Source organism: Aquarana catesbeiana, linkage group LG04, assembly GCF_042186555.1.
Source record: "Aquarana catesbeiana isolate 2022-GZ linkage group LG04, ASM4218655v1, whole genome shotgun sequence".
Classification (NCBI taxonomy): Eukaryota; Metazoa; Chordata; class Amphibia; order Anura; family Ranidae; genus Aquarana; species Aquarana catesbeiana.
The window spans coordinates 37,332,911-37,351,254 of record NC_133327.1 but is presented as its reverse complement, the minus strand read 5'-3'; the positions used below and the strand labels follow the sequence as shown (position 1 = coordinate 37,351,254).

Below are 18,344 nucleotides of genomic sequence, written 5' to 3'. Positions count from 1 at the left end.
GGAGGGAACAGCAAACATGTAAAATGAAAACCAAAGCATCCCCCGCAGACTAAATAAAAAAAACTACAGAATATTTAAATCCATATTTACGGTGGACAAAAAAAATTCTGATCATAACAAAATATGCATCAAGCCAATATACAACAGCTTTAATATCAAGATGGCAATATACAGCAGGGACATTCTCAGCCACTAAAAAAAAAAAAAAGAAGAATATAACTAGGGACCAGTGCCATTTCCTAACATTCAGGTTGAATCCACTTCCCAAAATCTACATAGTGCCCATCTTGCGCACCCCACAAGACTTACAGTAATAGGCGGTCCAGATAGGATATGGCGTAGGGTGACAGAGACTTGATCCCCAGCACCGGCAGCATCAGACCGAGCCACACTGAAAAACAGATCTACGTGTAAAACAAAAAGGCACAACCAGTAACATGCATTGTTCCACTCACAACAAACATCTTACCTTTCAGCCCCTCTGTCAGGTCCACATATCCTGTCTGACCCACAACCCACATAATTGTCAGGCACTTTGCAGGCTTGCTTTGTTGGGCACGAAGCATATCCAGGTACTGGGGGAGAAAGAGAAAGGATTCATCACAATTTATGATAAAAGCTGCTGCTGGTTAGTCTAGGTCTTAGTGTCAATACACAGTAGGCTCCACTATGCAAAAATACCTACACACCTTAGATACCATTGCAGGTATAATTAAGAAAACAGTATCTCCATCTATTTAGCAAACTAATTTACACACAGTGAACATTTCAAAAAAACATTTTTTGAATGGGGGGGAAATAGGTCGCTATACCTCTTAAAGCTCAACCATGATTACACTCCCAGTATGTCCTTAGTATTCTGGGATGACTGACAAAGGGTGTCATTGAACATAGAAAACCAATGACATCTTGTGGAAGAGGAGAAGTACTGCTGGAGGCAGCTCTGATTTGAAGGTGTGCATACAGCAAAATCCGCATTTTATAAAGAGGAAAAATGTAGCCCAAAGTCAGGCTTTAACCACTTGACAACTGGGCACTTAAACCCCCCTCGTGACCAGACCAATTTTCATCTTTCAGTGCTCCCACACTTTGAATGACAATTACTCAGTCATGTAATACTGTACCCAAATATATTTTTTGTCCTTTGTTTCATACAAATAGAGCTTTCTTTTGGTGGTATTTGATCACCTCTGGGTTAGTTTTTTTTTTTTTTTGCGCTATAAAATGAAAAAAGACCAAAAATTTAGAAAAAAAAAAAAAACACATTTTTCTTAGCTTCTGTGATAAAATTTTGCAAATTATTTTTTCTTCATAAATTTTGGCCACAATTTATACTGCTACATATCTTTGGTGAAAATAACCAAAATTAGTGGATATTATTTGGTCTGTGTGAAAGTTAGAGAGTCTACAAGTTGTGGTGCAAATCATAAAAAATTGATCACACCTGATGTACTGAGGCCTGAGACTGACTCAGTGCCGGTTCACACAGGGGCGACTTGTCAGGCGACCTAGTCGCCTGACAAGTCGCCTCCCGTTCTGTACAATGGAACCGTTCTAATAGGAGTGACGCAAGTCGCTCCGACTTAGAAAAAGGTTCCTGTACTTCTTTTGGGGCGACTTAAGGCGACTTGCATAGACTTCTATACAGAAGTCGTTTTGCAAGTCGCCGTGGATGTCGTGTGCAGGCAAGTCGTGCCGCCCCTAGTGTGAACCGAGCCTGAGATCTCATTTCTTGTGACCCGAACAAGTCAGGACAGTACAAATACCCCCCCAAATGACCCCTTTTTTGAAAGTAGACATTCCAAAGTGTTTAGTAAGATGCATGGTAAGGTTTTTAATGTTGTCATTTTTTCCCACAATTCTTTGCAAAATGAAGATTTTTTTTTTTTTTTCCTCCCACAAAATTGTCATTGTAACAGGTTATTTCTCTCACATGGCATGTGTATACCACAAATGACACCCCAAAATACATTCTGCTACTCCTCCTAAGTATGGCGATACCACATGTGTGGGACTTTTTCACAGCCTAGCCTCATACAGAGGCCCAACATGCAGGGAGCACCATCAGGTGTTCTAGGTGCATAAATGACACATTTAATTTGTTAACTACCTATTACACTTTTGAAGGCCCTGGATCACCAGGACAATGGAAACGCCCACAAAATGACCCCATTTTGGAAAGCTAACACCCCAACGTATAATCTATGAGGCATAATGAGTCTTTTGAACGGTTCATTTTTTTTCTCGAAGTTTTTGGAAAATGTGGAAAAAAAATGAAAACGCATTTTTTTTTTTTTTTTTTTTTTTTACACAAAGTTGTCCATTTTTTAAGATATTTCCAACACATAGCATGCAAAAATGACACCCCAAAATACATTCTGCTACTGCTCCTGAGTATGGCGATACCACGTGTGAGACTTTTACACAGCCTGGCCACACACAAGAAACACCGTCAGGTGTTCTAGGGACACATAGCATGCACATACCAAGAATTACACCCCAAAATACATTCTGCTGAGCAAAGGGTAAAAAAAAATAAAAATAAATAAATAAAAAGGATTACCTGTGGTTTTAGTAGCACAGTTGTCCACAGGAGCATAGCACTGGACCAGGCAGCAGGCAGGGACTTGGTCAGCAAAAACTAACGCAATTGTCCAGGCAACAGGCAGGAACACTGTCCATAGTCAGTACAGGCAGCAGGCAGGGATACTGTCCATATACAGTCCAGGGTCAGTGCAGGCAGAGATTGTCAGCAGTGCCAAAATATTGATCCTGGTAGTAGGCAGGAACATGGTCCATCCATGTGGTGTGGTCAGTTCATGCAACAGGCAGAGACATGATGGCATAGGTCCCACAGGCAGCAGGCAGAAGTAGGGCCTCGTTCAGGACAGAATGGGGACAGGGGTAGAGGCTTCTCCCACCCAAATCTCTTTGAAGCCTCTGAGTCTCCAGACCCTAATCTAGGAATGAGAAAACAAAAAAAAATGGTTTTCTTCATCCAGAAAAACAATTCTGGAGCCCCTCACATATGTGAGACCCCTGTGTTATGAATCCCACTAGTCCAGTGGCAGGGTACAAGATCAGTCCAAGAGGCAGGCAAAAAGGATGGTCAAACAGTCCAGGGTAAGTTCCAGATCAGGCAGAGGTATGTAGAGAATCGGTAGGCAGAAGCGTGGTCGAAAAACAAGCCAGGGTCAGTTACAGAGCAAGTAGAGGCATAAGGGGTGTGAAGGTAAATGGCAGGAAGTGAGGGTTATGTTTACCATACTTCACTAATAATTTAGTGAAGTATGGTAACGGCACAGTCAACTATGCAGAGGCCTGGTTGGGAAGGACATTGGGGACAATAAAAAGTGGTGTCTCTTCTCACTCCTCCTTTGGTGCACACCCGGCATTTTTTCTGCAGTTTTTGGCCTGTTGGTCTGGGAGGGATTTTTTCGGGAAAGTGGCGCTCGGAGAGTCTGCTAAACACATCGGATCGAATGGTTTCTGGTGGGCCGCTTGGGAATACAAGGGCAGTGGTGATTTCCTCCTGGTAGCCAAGGAAGGATTTGGGGCTTGCAGTGGATTTGAGATAAATAACTTAGCTGTTGTATATGGCCAAATCAAACAAATAAATTTAAACTTTTTTATACCACTGGTATGTTCGTCTCGTGGCAAGGTAGGGTTCGAGCATCTGGTCGTTGAATTCGACAACCCTAAAACATGTTGTATTCGTGGATACATGTTGGCTTTTGGATTCGGCCATTCCTCCTGGTTATCTCCACGACGGTATTATCGTGGATTGATGAAAGCACGTAGACACCCCTTCTGTCCCTCCACTTCACAGCCAGAATTTCCTCATTGTGTTAACTCGCCGTCTCCCCTCTTAGCTTCTTGATGACGAGGCTTTGAGGAAAGCCCTTGCAGGTTCTTCCTTACGGTGTCACATGCTGGCGTCTTCTTTCTGTGAAGGTTGTGGAACAGGGGCAAACTAGTGTAAATAGTGTCCACATACAAATGGTAGCCTTTCTCTAGGAGTGGGTTTATGAGTTCCCAAATGACTTTCCCACTCGATCCAATGTATTCTGGGCAATTAGGGGGATGTAGCTGGGTGTCCTTCCCTTCGTATACCATGAAGGCATAGGTATACCCTGTAGCTCAGTCGCACAATTTATACATTTTCACCCCGTAGCGGGCCCTTTTGGTGGAAATAAATTGTTTTATTCTCAGCCTGCCAGAAATTTTGACAAGGGCCTCATCCACGCATATGTGTTGGTCTGGGGTAAACAACCAGGGGAAGATATCAGAAAAATATTTTAGTAGTGGCCGAATTTTATAAAGCTTGTCAAAATTTGGGTAATTTCGGGGAGGGCACTGGGTATTATCATTGTAGTGTAGGAATCTCATAATCATGAGATATCTGGTCCTGGGCATTACTAAGAAAAAGATGGGCATGTGGTGGATGGGGAGGGTAGACCAATAGGAACGTAATACATTTTTTTTTTTTTTAATAGTCCCATACAGAATGTGAGGCCCAAAAAAATTTTAACCTCCACTGTTAGGGCTCTCCACTCGTAGGGACAGGCATAATAGGATGTTGGGTTACTTGCTATAAATTGTTGGACATATAGGTTGCACTGGGCCCCAATTGATGCAAGCATGTCCTCAGTAAAAATAAGGTTGAAAAAATCTATTGGTGAAATATTTTCTGTGTCCACCTGGACTCCTGGCTGGGCAGTGAAAGGGGGAATGATAGCTTCTCCTGAATTAGGAGTAAGCCATAAGGGGTTCTGAAAAGAATAGGGAAGGCTGGCATGGGACCTAACCCTTTGGGACTGAGGTGACACCCCACTGGTACGTGGCCTTTGCCGAGGTACTGCGGTGCTGGTGGATGGCATTGCGGTGCTGGTGGATAGCATTGCCTCCTCACCAGTACGCCTTTGTCTGGCGGGCGGACTCTCATCCTCCTCCGAGGCTGTCAGTGTACCACTGCTTAGGACAGGCTCGTAGTCCACGTCAGACTCAGAATCTGAATATGAGGAGGGATCCGAAGTGGAGATCTCCCCGTTGCTCTCGTTGGCCGCAAGAATATTGTATGCCTCCTTGGCTGAAAATAATCTTTGCGACATTCTTAGTGGTGACAGATGGCACTGATACGTGACACCGACGACAGGTGGCACGTGACACCGACGACAGGTGGCACGTGACACCGACAGTAATGAGCACTGTGGCACTGATGTGGCACTGTATGGGCACTGTTGGGCTCTGATGTGTGTTTCTACTGTGTTTTTACATGAAGGCTGTCACTCCGATCGTGCTGTAAACTGCCACTGTGATTGGCCGTTTACAGCGATCTGTGACTGGCTGTGTCCAAGGGACACGGGCAGCGCAGGATTTCCCCAATGTGCGCTATAAACAGGAGGGCGTCCACGGACGGCCTCCCGGAAATTGGAGTCCGCGATGTCTATCCCCCATAAATCTATCCCCCATTTTCTAGACGCTTTAAATTTTGCGCAAATCAATATACGCTTATTGCATTTTAACCAAAAATACGTGAGAGAATACATAGTCGGTATAAACTGAGGAAGAGATTTGTTTTTTTTTTAATATATTTTTTGGGGATGTTTATTATAGCAAAAAGTAAAAAAATATAGGCTTTTTTTTTAAATAGTCTTTTTTTTGTTTATTGTGCAAAAAATAAAAACCGCAGAGGTGATCAAATATCACCAAAAGAAAGCTCTATTTGTGGGAAAAAAAAAGGAAGTCTATTTTGTTTGGGTACAAAAAAAATGGCCCAGTCAGGAAGGGGGTAAATTCTACCAGGGCTGAAGTGGTTAATGTCATGTGACAGTGCCACTAATATGCAGCACTGATGACACGTGGACCATCAGTTTATTTTTCTTTACAATTTTATTTTTTACAATTTTTATTACAAAGCTTTTTTTTCTTTTTTTTTTTTTTTTTTTTTTGGGAGTGGACAGTGTGTTTATTTTTTTTTTATTATTTTTACATTTTAAGCTTTTACATATTACAATGTTTTTTTCTGTTCAGCCCTGTTGGGTGGCTTTGGTGAGATATCAGGGGTCTTCACACCCCTGACATCTCCCTTTTGAGACAGGAAAAGGAACTGAGGACACAGATTCCAAAGGTTCCTTTTATCTGTGGCCTCAGCTGCACTGGAGATTAATGGAGAGGAGACCGGGGGGGAGGGGGGGTGGGGGGAGTCTAATCAGCTGCTATATTGAAATCTATATGGGGAACTCCCCCTCCCACCAATCACCCGACTGTCCCACTCTACTGATACTCTTGTGATACTCCATTGTTTGCGCAGCGGTTTTTTCAAATACAATTTTTTTGGGAAAAAATAAACTTTGCTGAATTTTAATGCACAAAAACACAATACAAGACCCAATTGTCTGGTAAATTATAAAAGGATTTTACACCAAGTAGATGAAAACCTATAGTGTCATGCTAAAAATTGTGTAAGCGATGAAACAGCGCCAAACTACAGTACCTACAAATCTCCATGGGTGACGCTTTAACAATTCACCAGTTTAGAAGCTACAAGGGAGGTCTAGTGCCACCTAAATACCTAAAGCCTGCTCTCGACTGACGTTGCAGAACCAGTCCAGGCTCTGCGGAGATCCCAAAAATTTCAGGATCAGCCTAGATGCCTGACTGGTCGCTAGCTCAGCCTCTCAGTGTGCCACTGAGAGTCTGAGTGAAATCCCCCTACCAACAGCCTGCCACGCCAGTGAGTCACCAATCGTATATAAGCATAGTCGAAAGTGACCTCATATCCTTCTGGTGGAGGACACGGCACGCTTCATGATGTACTGGATATCTGGTTCACCAAATTGTTAATTAACATAGCAATGAGGGCGTCTATAGGACAGACGTTCTCCCTAGAATGATGGCCCAGGAGACACCTGTCCCCTCCAGGAAGGGTCAGTAACCACTGTCTTAGGTCACACACGCTAAAGCACAAAGCTCTCGCAAAGATAAAATAAAAAAGCTTTGTATTTCATAGGATACGTTATTCAGGACAGTACTGGATATTTACCTTCTTAAGATCGAGGGTCACAGCCTTGGGTTTGTCGAGCAGTACAGCCTGGATGCAAATCCGATAACCATGAACAGAGTCTCCTGCCAAAGATAAGTATAGAATGTCATGTTGGCGGAGATATTTACCCGCATAGAGTTCTATTATACAACAATGGGCAGCAGAGAGAAAGCTTTCTAGTAATGACAATAAGTGACGGGAGCTTATTTACACTAAGGCCAAAATTTTGTGGATACCTGAACACCCCTCTAGCTTTATGTCAAAAACCCTCGACAGACAGGCAGAGGCATTACCGATTACAGGAGTATAAATTTTAAAATAAATATATATATATATATATATATATATATATATATATATATATATATATATATATATATATATATATATATATATATATATACACACACAAAAAAAATCCCTAAACTTAGAGAGCTCCAATCCAAGAGCACCACTACACTGAAAAAAAAAAAATGAAAAAAACTAGGGTGAAAGAATGGCTAGAATCTGCTCTGATACCATTACCTAAAAGGGGATTAAAAGAAAATGCTACCCAACATCTACAAGAGGGAACAGCATTCCACAAATCGGTGGACCTGCCCATGGGCCTTAAGAATTTGGATCAGACAATATAAAAAATTCATCTATCCTCTCACCTAAATGAACCTTAGTAAATTCCCATTCAAGGCTCAACTAAACGGTCCCTCAAGGTACATACCCATGTGCTTTAGAAAAGGGACCTCCAAACAAAGAGACAGTTTATTATCCTTCTAGGGACCAGACTGGCCAGTAGGAGTAGAAAATGTCCTGGTGCCCATGAGAGGAATAGCGCCCCATTGAGAGAAGAATTATGCCACATTGTTAATGTCAGTAGGAGGAATGGTGCCCCAAGGGCCGGATAAATGCAAGCAAAAGGCCGTATCTGGCCCCCCAGGCTGTAATTTGGAGACCACTGCTCTAGAAGAATGAATTCCTTTATTTTCTTTTGACAGCTATAACAGCCCAAGCCAGATCATAGAAACATCCCCTAATTCATCTGAACTGGTAAAAGCTAGCTTTTCATAAAGGAGAAATTAAAAATATCTGCTATATTTAGAATAGAAGCCTTCAGGGGTGTCTGGGATTCCTGGATCACAAAACCATAGGAGAAAGTAGACATTCAATGCTGTGGAATAAAACATCTTACATCATTCACCACTTTAAAAACAGTACCTATTCCCTCTCTTAAATCCAGTCAAAAACTCACCCTCTAAACTCCATATACCTTTGGTACATCTAACCATTCTACGTTCCCCACTCATTCAGTGAAGCAATTACTATAACTAAGGAATTTTTATAGACAGGCAATAGTAAATAAATGATTTAAGGTCTGACATTGGCAGTATCGGATTACACAACTGTCATATTACACCAGGCAGGCAACTAACCACATACGAATATCACCTGCCAACTCCAACCACGAGATACACACACAGCAATACTAAATTATATGTTCACCTTTCATAAAAAAATAAATGAACATCTTTATGCAGGTGTAAAAAAAAAAAAAAAAAAAAAAAAAAAACACATTTTTTTTTTAACACCCAGGCCTGAAATGCATTGCACACATTACACCCTGCACTACCAGGCTCCTGCAGACATTCAGCCAGCCTCCTGTATGGGCAGGCAGTTAGTGAATGGAAGGAAGATCAATGAATTTTGAGAGTGCTCATCAACGGTGATTACTGGTTTTATTGCAACATAAACACTCTTAACGAGCCTTCACACTACGCACACATTCTTAGCCATCCTTGGGCAGCACAGCTTTGGGCCATCATTACCTGTGGGTTTCTCCAACGCCTCCAGCATTAATCGTATACAATTATCCACCAGTAGACCCAAAACGGAGGGGGCTTTAGAAAGCACTGATCTGATGGCGGTCTTCAGCTCCTTGCTCACCAGACAGTATGGGTAATCTGAGAGAAAAGAGCAGATTACATTAAATTCTCAGGAATTCTCTTCAGCATACTTTAAATTGTGAAACTAAAATGACAAATAATTTGATTAGGGTTGCTGGAGGTACAGTGACTTCCTTGCTGTCTATTATTAAGCTAAAACTCCAGCAAGAGGATATTTATCTAATTCCAATCCAACGTGGAGAAAAAAAAAAAAAAATAAAGATCATTCAATGTAATCGACTTGGATACAATCAGCCTTACAATGAATGCTTCGACTCTCGGCTGTGTTCTCTGCTGAACCGGCTGAGATTCAAACCATCTAAGGCCAGCTTAAGGCCCCGTCCACATCTTAGTGGTGTAGTTTTTCGGCTTTGTGTTTTGCACTAGTTTTTAAGTACACTGCCATTATACTCTATTAGAACACACATTTTATTAAAGTGCATAAAAAAAAAAAAAAAAAAAAAAAACCATCAGGGCACATAAGAGTGCAAGTAAAATGAAAAAAGTGGAAAAATTGCACCACAAAGATGTGAACCCAGCCTAAAGCATTGTGCATGAAATGTTTGTCATCCTTATTTTCTTTGAAGTGGAAGAAAATCCTTACTATGAACTATTCCAAAAAACGTTCCCTTCCACCCTCCTCTTATCTATCCTGCCTAACCTGTATAAAACAAAACAAAAAACACAAAAAAGTGGTGTGTGTACTTTTCAATCTGCTCTGGTCACGTGATCCTGCAGCTCTGCTTAAGTACTCAAAAGCTGTGAATTCTGGGAGTTGTGACGTCACCCATAGGCTCCCTTAGGCCAGCTGTTGTCATCGCTTCCTCCACTCCCCTGCAGCTGTTCACCAAGACAAGGGTGACAGAGCTGTGAAATCGCGTGACTGGAGCAAATTTATAAAATATTTAAATTACACACACCTTTTTTCAACATGTTAAGCAAGATAAAAGGTTAAGAATAGTTATATAGTTAGGCACTTCTACCACTTAAAATACTAAAATACCGTGTTTTTTTTGCTCTCAACCCATCACCAAACCCCCCCCCCCCCACCCATTTCAGTGTTGTGAATCTCCTCCAATCTCCTACATCCACTTCCTGTCTACATGCACTGACTCCAGCGCTAGCTGCACATCATTGCTTTGGACCAGCTACATAATAGACAATACCGATTTAGCCTTCACCAGCAGTGCACAAGCACAGCCCTTTGTTGTCACTATCAGGCACACAGTCAATGAGGTGCATTCAACACCAGAGCGAGTGCAGGTAGACAGAAAAGTGGTCGAAAAAGTGAAAAGAACAGTAGCATGGCATTGCAATGAAGATTGAAAAAAAAAAGGCGAAAGCAGCATTCTACGGAAAAAAGCAATATGTGGCAATCGATTATGAAACCCATTGCTTTAGCAAACGAAATGTCATCCAGTTACAGCTTATACTGTGTTACTGTCCAACTGTACCAACAGGCCACTCACCATGTGACTGCTGCAGAGGCAAGGGGTCATTCTTCACAGTCTGCAGTTTAAAATTCAGGTAGCTTGCCAAGTCCATAACCCAGATATGGGGATTCTCTGGAAACATACTCTGACTCTTTTCCATCTCCCGATGAAATTCACCAAGGTCCAGCTACAACAAGACAGCCAAGAAGGTAAATTATTACTATGCAGAGCAAACCATAAATGAGAAACACAACATAATTAAAGCTGAAGTTTAATTTGCTTACATTTTGCTTTCCCTGGTCTCACCCCTGAATCAACATACTAATGAAATGTTGAACTAAAACCTTTCCATTTTCATTACATTCATTTCCATTTTAGACTCAGTAATGTCAACACTGGGTAGCTGAACTTCTCTATGTAATGCAGGATCATGGCTGTTATATTTTAAAGAAGCTACAGTGAGGGAAGAAAGTATATGTCCCCTGCTGATTTTGTACATTTGCCCACTGACAAAGAAAAGATAAGTCTATAATTTTAATGGTAGGTTATATTTTAACAGTGAGAGACAGAACAAAAATATTCAGAAAAACGCTTTTCAAAAAAGTTATAAATTGATTTCCATTTTAATGAGTGAAATAAGTATTTGACCCGTTCGCAAAATATGACTTAGTATTTGGTGGCAAAACCCTTGTTGGCAGTCACAGAGGTCAGACGTTTCTTGTAGCTGGCCTCCAGGTTTGCACACATCTCAGGAGGGATTTTGTCCCGAACCTCTTTGCAGATCCTCTCCATGTCATTAAGGTTTTGAGGCTGACATTTGGTAACTCGAGCCTTCAGCTCCCTCCACATATTTTCTATAGAATTAAGGTCTGGAGACTGGCTAGGCCACTCCCGGACTTTAATGTGCTTCTTCTTGAGCCACTTCTTTGTTGCCTTGTCCATTTATTTGGCATCATTGTCATGCTGAAATACCCATCCACGACCCATTTTCAATGCACTGGCTGAGGGAAGGAGGCTCTCACCCAAGATTTGACGGTACATGGCCTAGTCCCTTTGATGCAGTGAAGTTGTCCTGTCCCCTTAACAGAAAAACACCCCCAAAGCATAATGTTTCCACCTCAATGTTTGACAGCGGGGATGGTGTTCTTGGGGTCATAGGCAGCATTCCTCCTCCAAAGTGCGTTGAGGCCAAAGAGCTCGATTTTGGTCTCATCTGACCACACTTTCACCCAGTTCTCCTTTGAATCATTCAGATGTTCATTAGAAAACTTCAGATGGGCCTGTACATGTGTTTTCATGAGCAGGGGGACCTTGTGGGCATTCCGGGATTTCAGTCCTTCACGGCATAGTATGTTACTAATTGGCAGCTGGGACCATAGTCACCAAGAAAACTTGAGATCATTGACAAGGTTCTCCCGTGTAGTTCTGGGCTGATTTGATTCCTCACCGTTTTCATGATCATTGAAACTCCATGAGGTGAGACCTTGCATGGAGCCCCAGACCGAGGGTGATTGATAGTTATTTTGTGTTTTTTCCTTTTGCGAATAATCGCACAAACTGTTGTCACCCTCTCACCAAGCTGCTTGGTGAAGGTCTCATATCATTATCATCATTGTGTAGGTCTACAATCTTGTCCCTGACATCCTTGGACAGTTTTTTGGTCTTGACCATGGTGGAGAGATTGGAATCTGATTGATTGCTTTTGTGGATAGGTGTCTCTTATACAGGTAACAAGCTGAGATTTACTCCCTTTCACCACTTCCCGACCGCCGCACGACTATATACGTCCTAAGTTTGAACGGGGATATCGTTGTTATGGCAGCAGCTAGCTGCCATAACCCCGGTATCCCCGTTTTCGTGCGGCGGCCGGCTTTCAGATAAAAGTGGTCCCTGCGGCGGATTCACCGTGAGATCACTTTTATCGGTGGCAGGAGAGGCCCCCCCCCCCCCCCCGCCGTGATCCGGTGCCCTCCGCCGCTTACCGGAGCCGTCGGTAGCGGCGGAGGCGATCGCGTCCTTCTGCGTGGTGTGTCTGGAGACGAGTGAGGCCAAGATGGCGCTCACTCGTCTCCATGACACTGCTGGGCGGAAGCGACGTCAAAACGTCACTTCCGTCCACGCCTCTTAAAAGGCATATTTTTTCAAATGTAATTTTTCTAAAATGACTTTTTTTTTTTTTTTTTTTTTTTATTGCATTTTAGTGTAAATATGAGATCTGAGGTCTTTTTGACCCCAGATCTCATATTTAAGAGGTCCTGCCATGCTTTTTTCTATTACAAGGGATGTTTACATTCCTTGTAATAGGAATAAAAGTGACACAATTTTTTTTTTTTTTAAACAGTGTAAAAATAAATAAAATATTTTAAAATAAATAATAAAAATAAATAAAAAAATTTTTTAAAACCCCCCTGTCCCGACGAGCTCACGCGCAGAAGCGAACGCATACGCGAGTAGCGCCTGCATATGAAAACGGTGGTCAAACCACACATGTGTGGTATCACAGCGACCGGTAGAGCGAGAGCAATAATTCTAGCCCTAGATCTCCTCTGTAGCGCAAAATATGCAACCTGTAGAATTTTTTAAACGTCGCCTATGGAGATTTTTAATGGGTAAAAGTTTGACGCCATTCCACAAGCGGGCGCAATTTTCAAGCATGACATGTTGGGTATCAATTTACTTGGCGTAACATTATATTTCACAATATAAAAAAAAAATTGTGATAACTTTACTGTTGTTTTATTTTTTTATTCAAAAAAGTGAATTTTTTCCAAAAAAAGTGCGCTTATAAGACCGCTGCGCAAATACGGTGCAAAAAAAAGTATTGCAATGACCGCCATTGTATTCTCTAGGGTGTTAGAAGAAAAACCATATATAATGTTTGGGGGTTCTAAGTCATTTTCTAGCAGAAAAACCTGTTTTAAACATGTAAACACCTAAAATCCAAAACGAGGCTAGTCCTTAAGTGGTTAAGGGAGTGCTCCTAATCTCAGCTTGTTACCTTTATAGAAGGGAGCCAGAAATCTTGCTGATTGATAGGGGATCAAATACTTATAATTAAAATGCAAAACAATTTAGAACTTTTTTGAAATGCGTTTTTCTGGATTTTTTCTGTTATTCTTCTGTCTCTCACTGTTAAAATAAACCTACCATTAAAAAATATAGACTTATTTCTTTTACAGTGGGAAAATGTACAAAATCAGCAGGAGATCAAATACTTTTTTCCTCCTCACTGTATAAACAGCGTGCTGAAAACATCACAGCTACCTGCCTCCGTACTCATCCAGAACCCTGATCCAAACAGCGGGCTGACTCTTGGGTTATGCAAATACCCAAACGTCTTGAAAGGTGGATGTCAGCCTGGAGGAGTAGCATTCCATTTGCATGCAGACAACCCTAGGTAAGGTCTACATGTGATGCTGAGCATCAATGAATGAGAAAAAATGTAATCCAATGAATAAAAGGGGTGGGCCAGGGACAGTCAGTCAGACTGGGGAGGAAAAACATTTCGGTACAGTAGAGGAGTCTGTACAACTGTGCAAGACTGAAGGGAAGGCTGGAGTATGCATTTAAAATGGACTTTTCAGTGCAAAGTAAACATCTCCTGCTTATCATATGTCCTGAAGGGACTTGTAAGAAAATATAGTTGGATGCTATACTCATCTTACCACCGTCTTCTGTATCCCTGGGCACAACCAACCATCCTTCCAGAAAGATTCCTAGGAGGAGTAGCAAGTGAAATCTCACGAGAAGACATCCCTGTTTATTTCAATAGAGTCTTCTCATGAGATCTGCACTTCTCTGTATTCTCCAGGATTTACCCGAAAGGAGTGTCATGTCACCTGTGCCAAGACACCAAAAACGGAGATAGATGGATGGGAAAAAAATAAAAAATATCCTCCCTTTACAGGAACCTTTTGGAAATAGTATCCACCAGCAAATTTTTACAGTACGACGCATAGCCCTTACAAGAAAAAAAAAAAAAAAAAAATATTAAGGTTTGCTTTAAAGCAAAACTCCAAGATTAACCTTTTGTTGTACACATCTCTCTCCTCATGCCAAGTCCATACCCACCTACATTTAAAAAAATTGCTGCTATGCAAGAAATCAGAACCTGCACAAACTGTTGGCGCTATATAAATCCTGTATAATTGCTGGTGCAATGCTTCACAGGCTCCCACGACAATAATAAATGCACATTTTTTATCTGCAAAAAAAATGTGAATTTATTCTTTGTAAAAAAGTGAACTTATCCTTTAAAGCAGTGGTCATCAAGCCTGTCCTCAGGGCCCACTAGCAGGCCAGGTTTTATGTATTACCTTGGGGAGATGCAGACTAGAATACTGCAATCACTGAGCAGCAAATGATATCACCTGCGATGTATTTCAGTTATCTTGCAAACCTGGCCTGTTAGTTGGCCCTGAAGACAGGGTTGATGACCACTGCTTTAAAGTGATCAGTGTTATACTTACTTGCTCTGTGCAGTTGGTTTTGCACAAAGCAGCCCAGATCCTCCTCCCTGGCTGGAGCTCCTGGCCCCTCCCTCCTGTTGAGTGCCCTCACAGCAAGCAGCTTGCTATGGGGACACCCAAGCCTAGCTGCAGCTCCATGTATACATTCAGACACGGAGCCACAGTCAGACCCTGCCCCCTCTCCTGATTGGCTAACTGGGTTTGAGTGACAGCAGCGGGAGCCAATAGCACCGCTGCTGTGTCACAGCCAGTCAGGAGGGGGAGTCGGGCGGCCAAGGCACTCGTGGACATCGCTGGATAGAGATGGCGCAGGTAAGTATTGGAGGGGCTGCTGCACACTGAAGGTCTTTTATCTTAATGCATAGAATGCATTAAGAAAAAAGAAAACCTTCTGCCTTTATAACCACTTTAATGTTCCATTATGCACTGCAAATTGCCTCTCTCCAAGAACCCCACTGTACACAACTTCTTTCATGGTCAGTGTGTGTATGTATGGGAGATAGATGGATAGATAGCACCGATACCACTTTTTTGAGACGTATACAAGTACCAACAATTTCCTTCAAGTACTCGCCAATACCGTTTTTTTATTTTTTTTGGCACCAATATGCAGCACTGATGAGGCGTTGACTGTCAGTTTAATTTTTTACAGTGTTATTTTTTACAATTTTTTTTTTTTTTTTTTATAATTTAACTTTTAAGCATTTACTACATTTTTTCAGTCAGCCCTGTTGGGGGGAGACCCCCGATATCTCACCAGAGGCCCCCCCCCCCCTCAAGTTTATGATGCTCAGTTATGAATGGACAGAGTCAGTGATCACTGACTCTGTACATTCAGAAAAGGAAGGAGCTGGTAAATCCTTCCTCTGCTCTCCATCCTGACAGATCCTGGATATAGAGAGGACACAGGGGGACCTGGAGGTCGAGACGGATCGGGACTAGGAGGAGGCGACAGAGACCCAGGGAGCACAGAGAGGGACCCAGAGAAGGACACAGGTGACAATCGAGGATGATCGGTGTGGGCAGTTACAAGCACCGATCTCCCTGACAGCCATGGGAGTGAGAGGAGGAGAAGCAGCTGTCAGAAAAGCTATACTGGGAGATTGGTGCTTGTAACTGCCCCCACCAATCATCTGTGACGCTGCCCAGGTAAAGCATTGGAGCATTTGCATGAGTACAATTGCAAATGCTCGGTACTGGCAACGATACTAGTCTCGATGAAACCCGATTGGATAGATAGATTCACAGTTTGAGGGTTTAGATTCTTTTTATACTCAAATAACTAGCTTGTTAAACAGCTAGCAGGTACCACGCAGCCAACATCACCAAGAATCTAAGCCTTGCCAACTAACTTCTAAGCATCATTTTCAGTTCTATAAAGTCAGCACTCCATCTGGAACCTTTGTAACAAGATGAAAATTCAAGAGACCAATAACAAAAGTATATTACTGTATATTGCAGCTCACTAGTCCTTAGATGTGGTGGCTGCAATAGTGTTCACTTTTCAGGGTAAGAACATTTCAGCAAGCAAAGAAGATACCCGTTGACCTTTGCAGAAATGCAGCATCCATATTACTTTCTGTGAGCTTATAAGAAAACACAAAGTAACAAATTTTTCTTGTGCAAACAACCAATTCAATTAACCCACTATGTATTAGAGACAATCAAAAGGCAGAAATTTGTAAAGTCCAGCCTATGTGACATCCACGACTAGATAGATACAGTGAAGAAATAAGCATAGCTGGGAAAGGAAGTGTGTTATTTGCAGGATCTCCATCAGATGAAAATGGGGGGGGGGGGGGGGAGAAAATAAAAAGAAATGCAGCCATCACATCAAAAGATTTGCAAGCATCAATATATTACATTTCTTTTAACATTTAGCAGAGTGTTGTCATTCTAGAACAGGAACTACCTGAATAAGGACATTCATGGCAGGATTTCTGTGTATTATTTCAATGAAAACTGCAGATTTAAAAGGACTGAAAGTGACGTGAAATGAACATCTTAAAGATTAGAGGTTTGTGTATACATCAGTGAAAAATCCCTCACTAATACTGTCAATGTGGTCATACTCACAGCTCGGATCGCCTCCTCCAGAGTGGGGAACTTGCCCTGCACCATCACCGTACTCCCCCCAGAATTTCTCTTGGAACTCTTCCCGCTATTCTGCTGCTGCTTCTTGTTCTGCTGGGGCTCAGAGCTGTTGATGCTGCTGTTAGGGGGGACCTGCTCCTTGTTCTGCTTCTTCATGATCTTCTCAAAACCCAACTCGTACACCGACGACTGAATGGGAACTACGAGGACCAGAAAGAACAGGCTGTCATCCAAGTAGTATGTGAGCCAGGAAAATGCTCTGGAGGGTGGTTATTCTGCTATACCCTTTATCCCACATTACACAAGATGTCTGAGCAGAAATGGCAGCTGAAAAGACTGAAGGCGAAAAGTCTTTCAAAGGTTGGATCTGGTTATTGGCTAGCAAACCAGGACAGGGGACAATAAGGTGTAGTCAAAGAGAAACCTTCCAGCAAGCCTGTGTATCCAAATTATAGGTGTCATTTTCTACTCCTGTTTGGCTAGAAGGGTTGGATTTTTTAAAATCACTGCAAACAGCAACAATAGACTTTTAAGTCACATAACCTGGCAGGTTTTCGTTCGGCAAGTCATATCAATGAAACATTTATTCTGAATGTACGTCAGTTGAAATAAAACATGGGCCCACCTTAGGCGCTGACCCCAGGTCCATAGAGCAGGTACTGTGATAGACTCACCCAGGACAAAGGCTTGTGGAGGGGACTGAATGCTAGACTCTTGCCTACTGATTATGGGCCCTGGGTTTTAAGGGAACACTACTCCTTGTGAGGTATATGCCCTGGGACCCTTGAAGTAATGTTGCTTTGGATTCAAGTCCATGTACCCCCAAGACACACAGACTCTGGGAACCCTGTATAGGGCCTATATGCCATATTAGAAATAGTGACTGCTTCATACTGTTGGGACTCATAGCAGATGCTGATGTCATCAGCCAGCCACCTGTCTTGGATAGTCTGCTATAATGTGTATTGTAGTGAGCTAGGAGACCAGGCTAGCACCTGAAAGGTCATCTCTCAGTCACCTAGTCTGGTTAAATGATTAGTTAATTAGCTTATGTTAATTAGGTTTCTGGTTACACTTGGTATGGTCATCCTGATGTATACATTTGTGAGAGATCACATAAATCAGTTCACGCTCAGCAGCCAAAACGAGTACCATCTAGTTATTGGTAGTAAGCGGTTGGAAGATCTGATATCTACATTCAGACTGGAAGAAAGTGGTATATGACAAAAGCACTCAAGCAGAGTGTGGGACGTTTTATTACAGGTACCTCTATGTAAACCATGTAAGCTGGCCCCAGGTCCATAGAGCAGGTAGCTCTATATAAACCATGTAAGCTGACAGATCCGTAAAGAAGGTACCACCAGAC

At 42.2% G+C, this 18,344-nt stretch overlaps 1 protein-coding gene across 1 annotated transcript in view; it reads right to left on the bottom strand.

The window, feature by feature from the left end:
* The window catches only part of TMEM214 (transmembrane protein 214), a 59,033-nt gene that overhangs the window by 39,293 nt on the left and 1,396 nt on the right, over positions 1-18,344 (bottom strand). Inside the window, exons 2-7 of the mRNA XM_073625052.1 lie at positions 16,961-17,178; positions 10,452-10,602; positions 8,866-9,000; positions 7,046-7,128; positions 470-575; positions 310-391 (exon numbers count right to left, since the gene is read on the bottom strand). Of these exons, the coding sequence (XP_073481153.1) occupies positions 310-391; positions 470-575; positions 7,046-7,128; positions 8,866-9,000; positions 10,452-10,602; positions 16,961-17,178 (775 nt within the window). The remainder of the gene's footprint in view (positions 1-309; positions 392-469; positions 576-7,045; positions 7,129-8,865; positions 9,001-10,451; positions 10,603-16,960; positions 17,179-18,344) is intronic.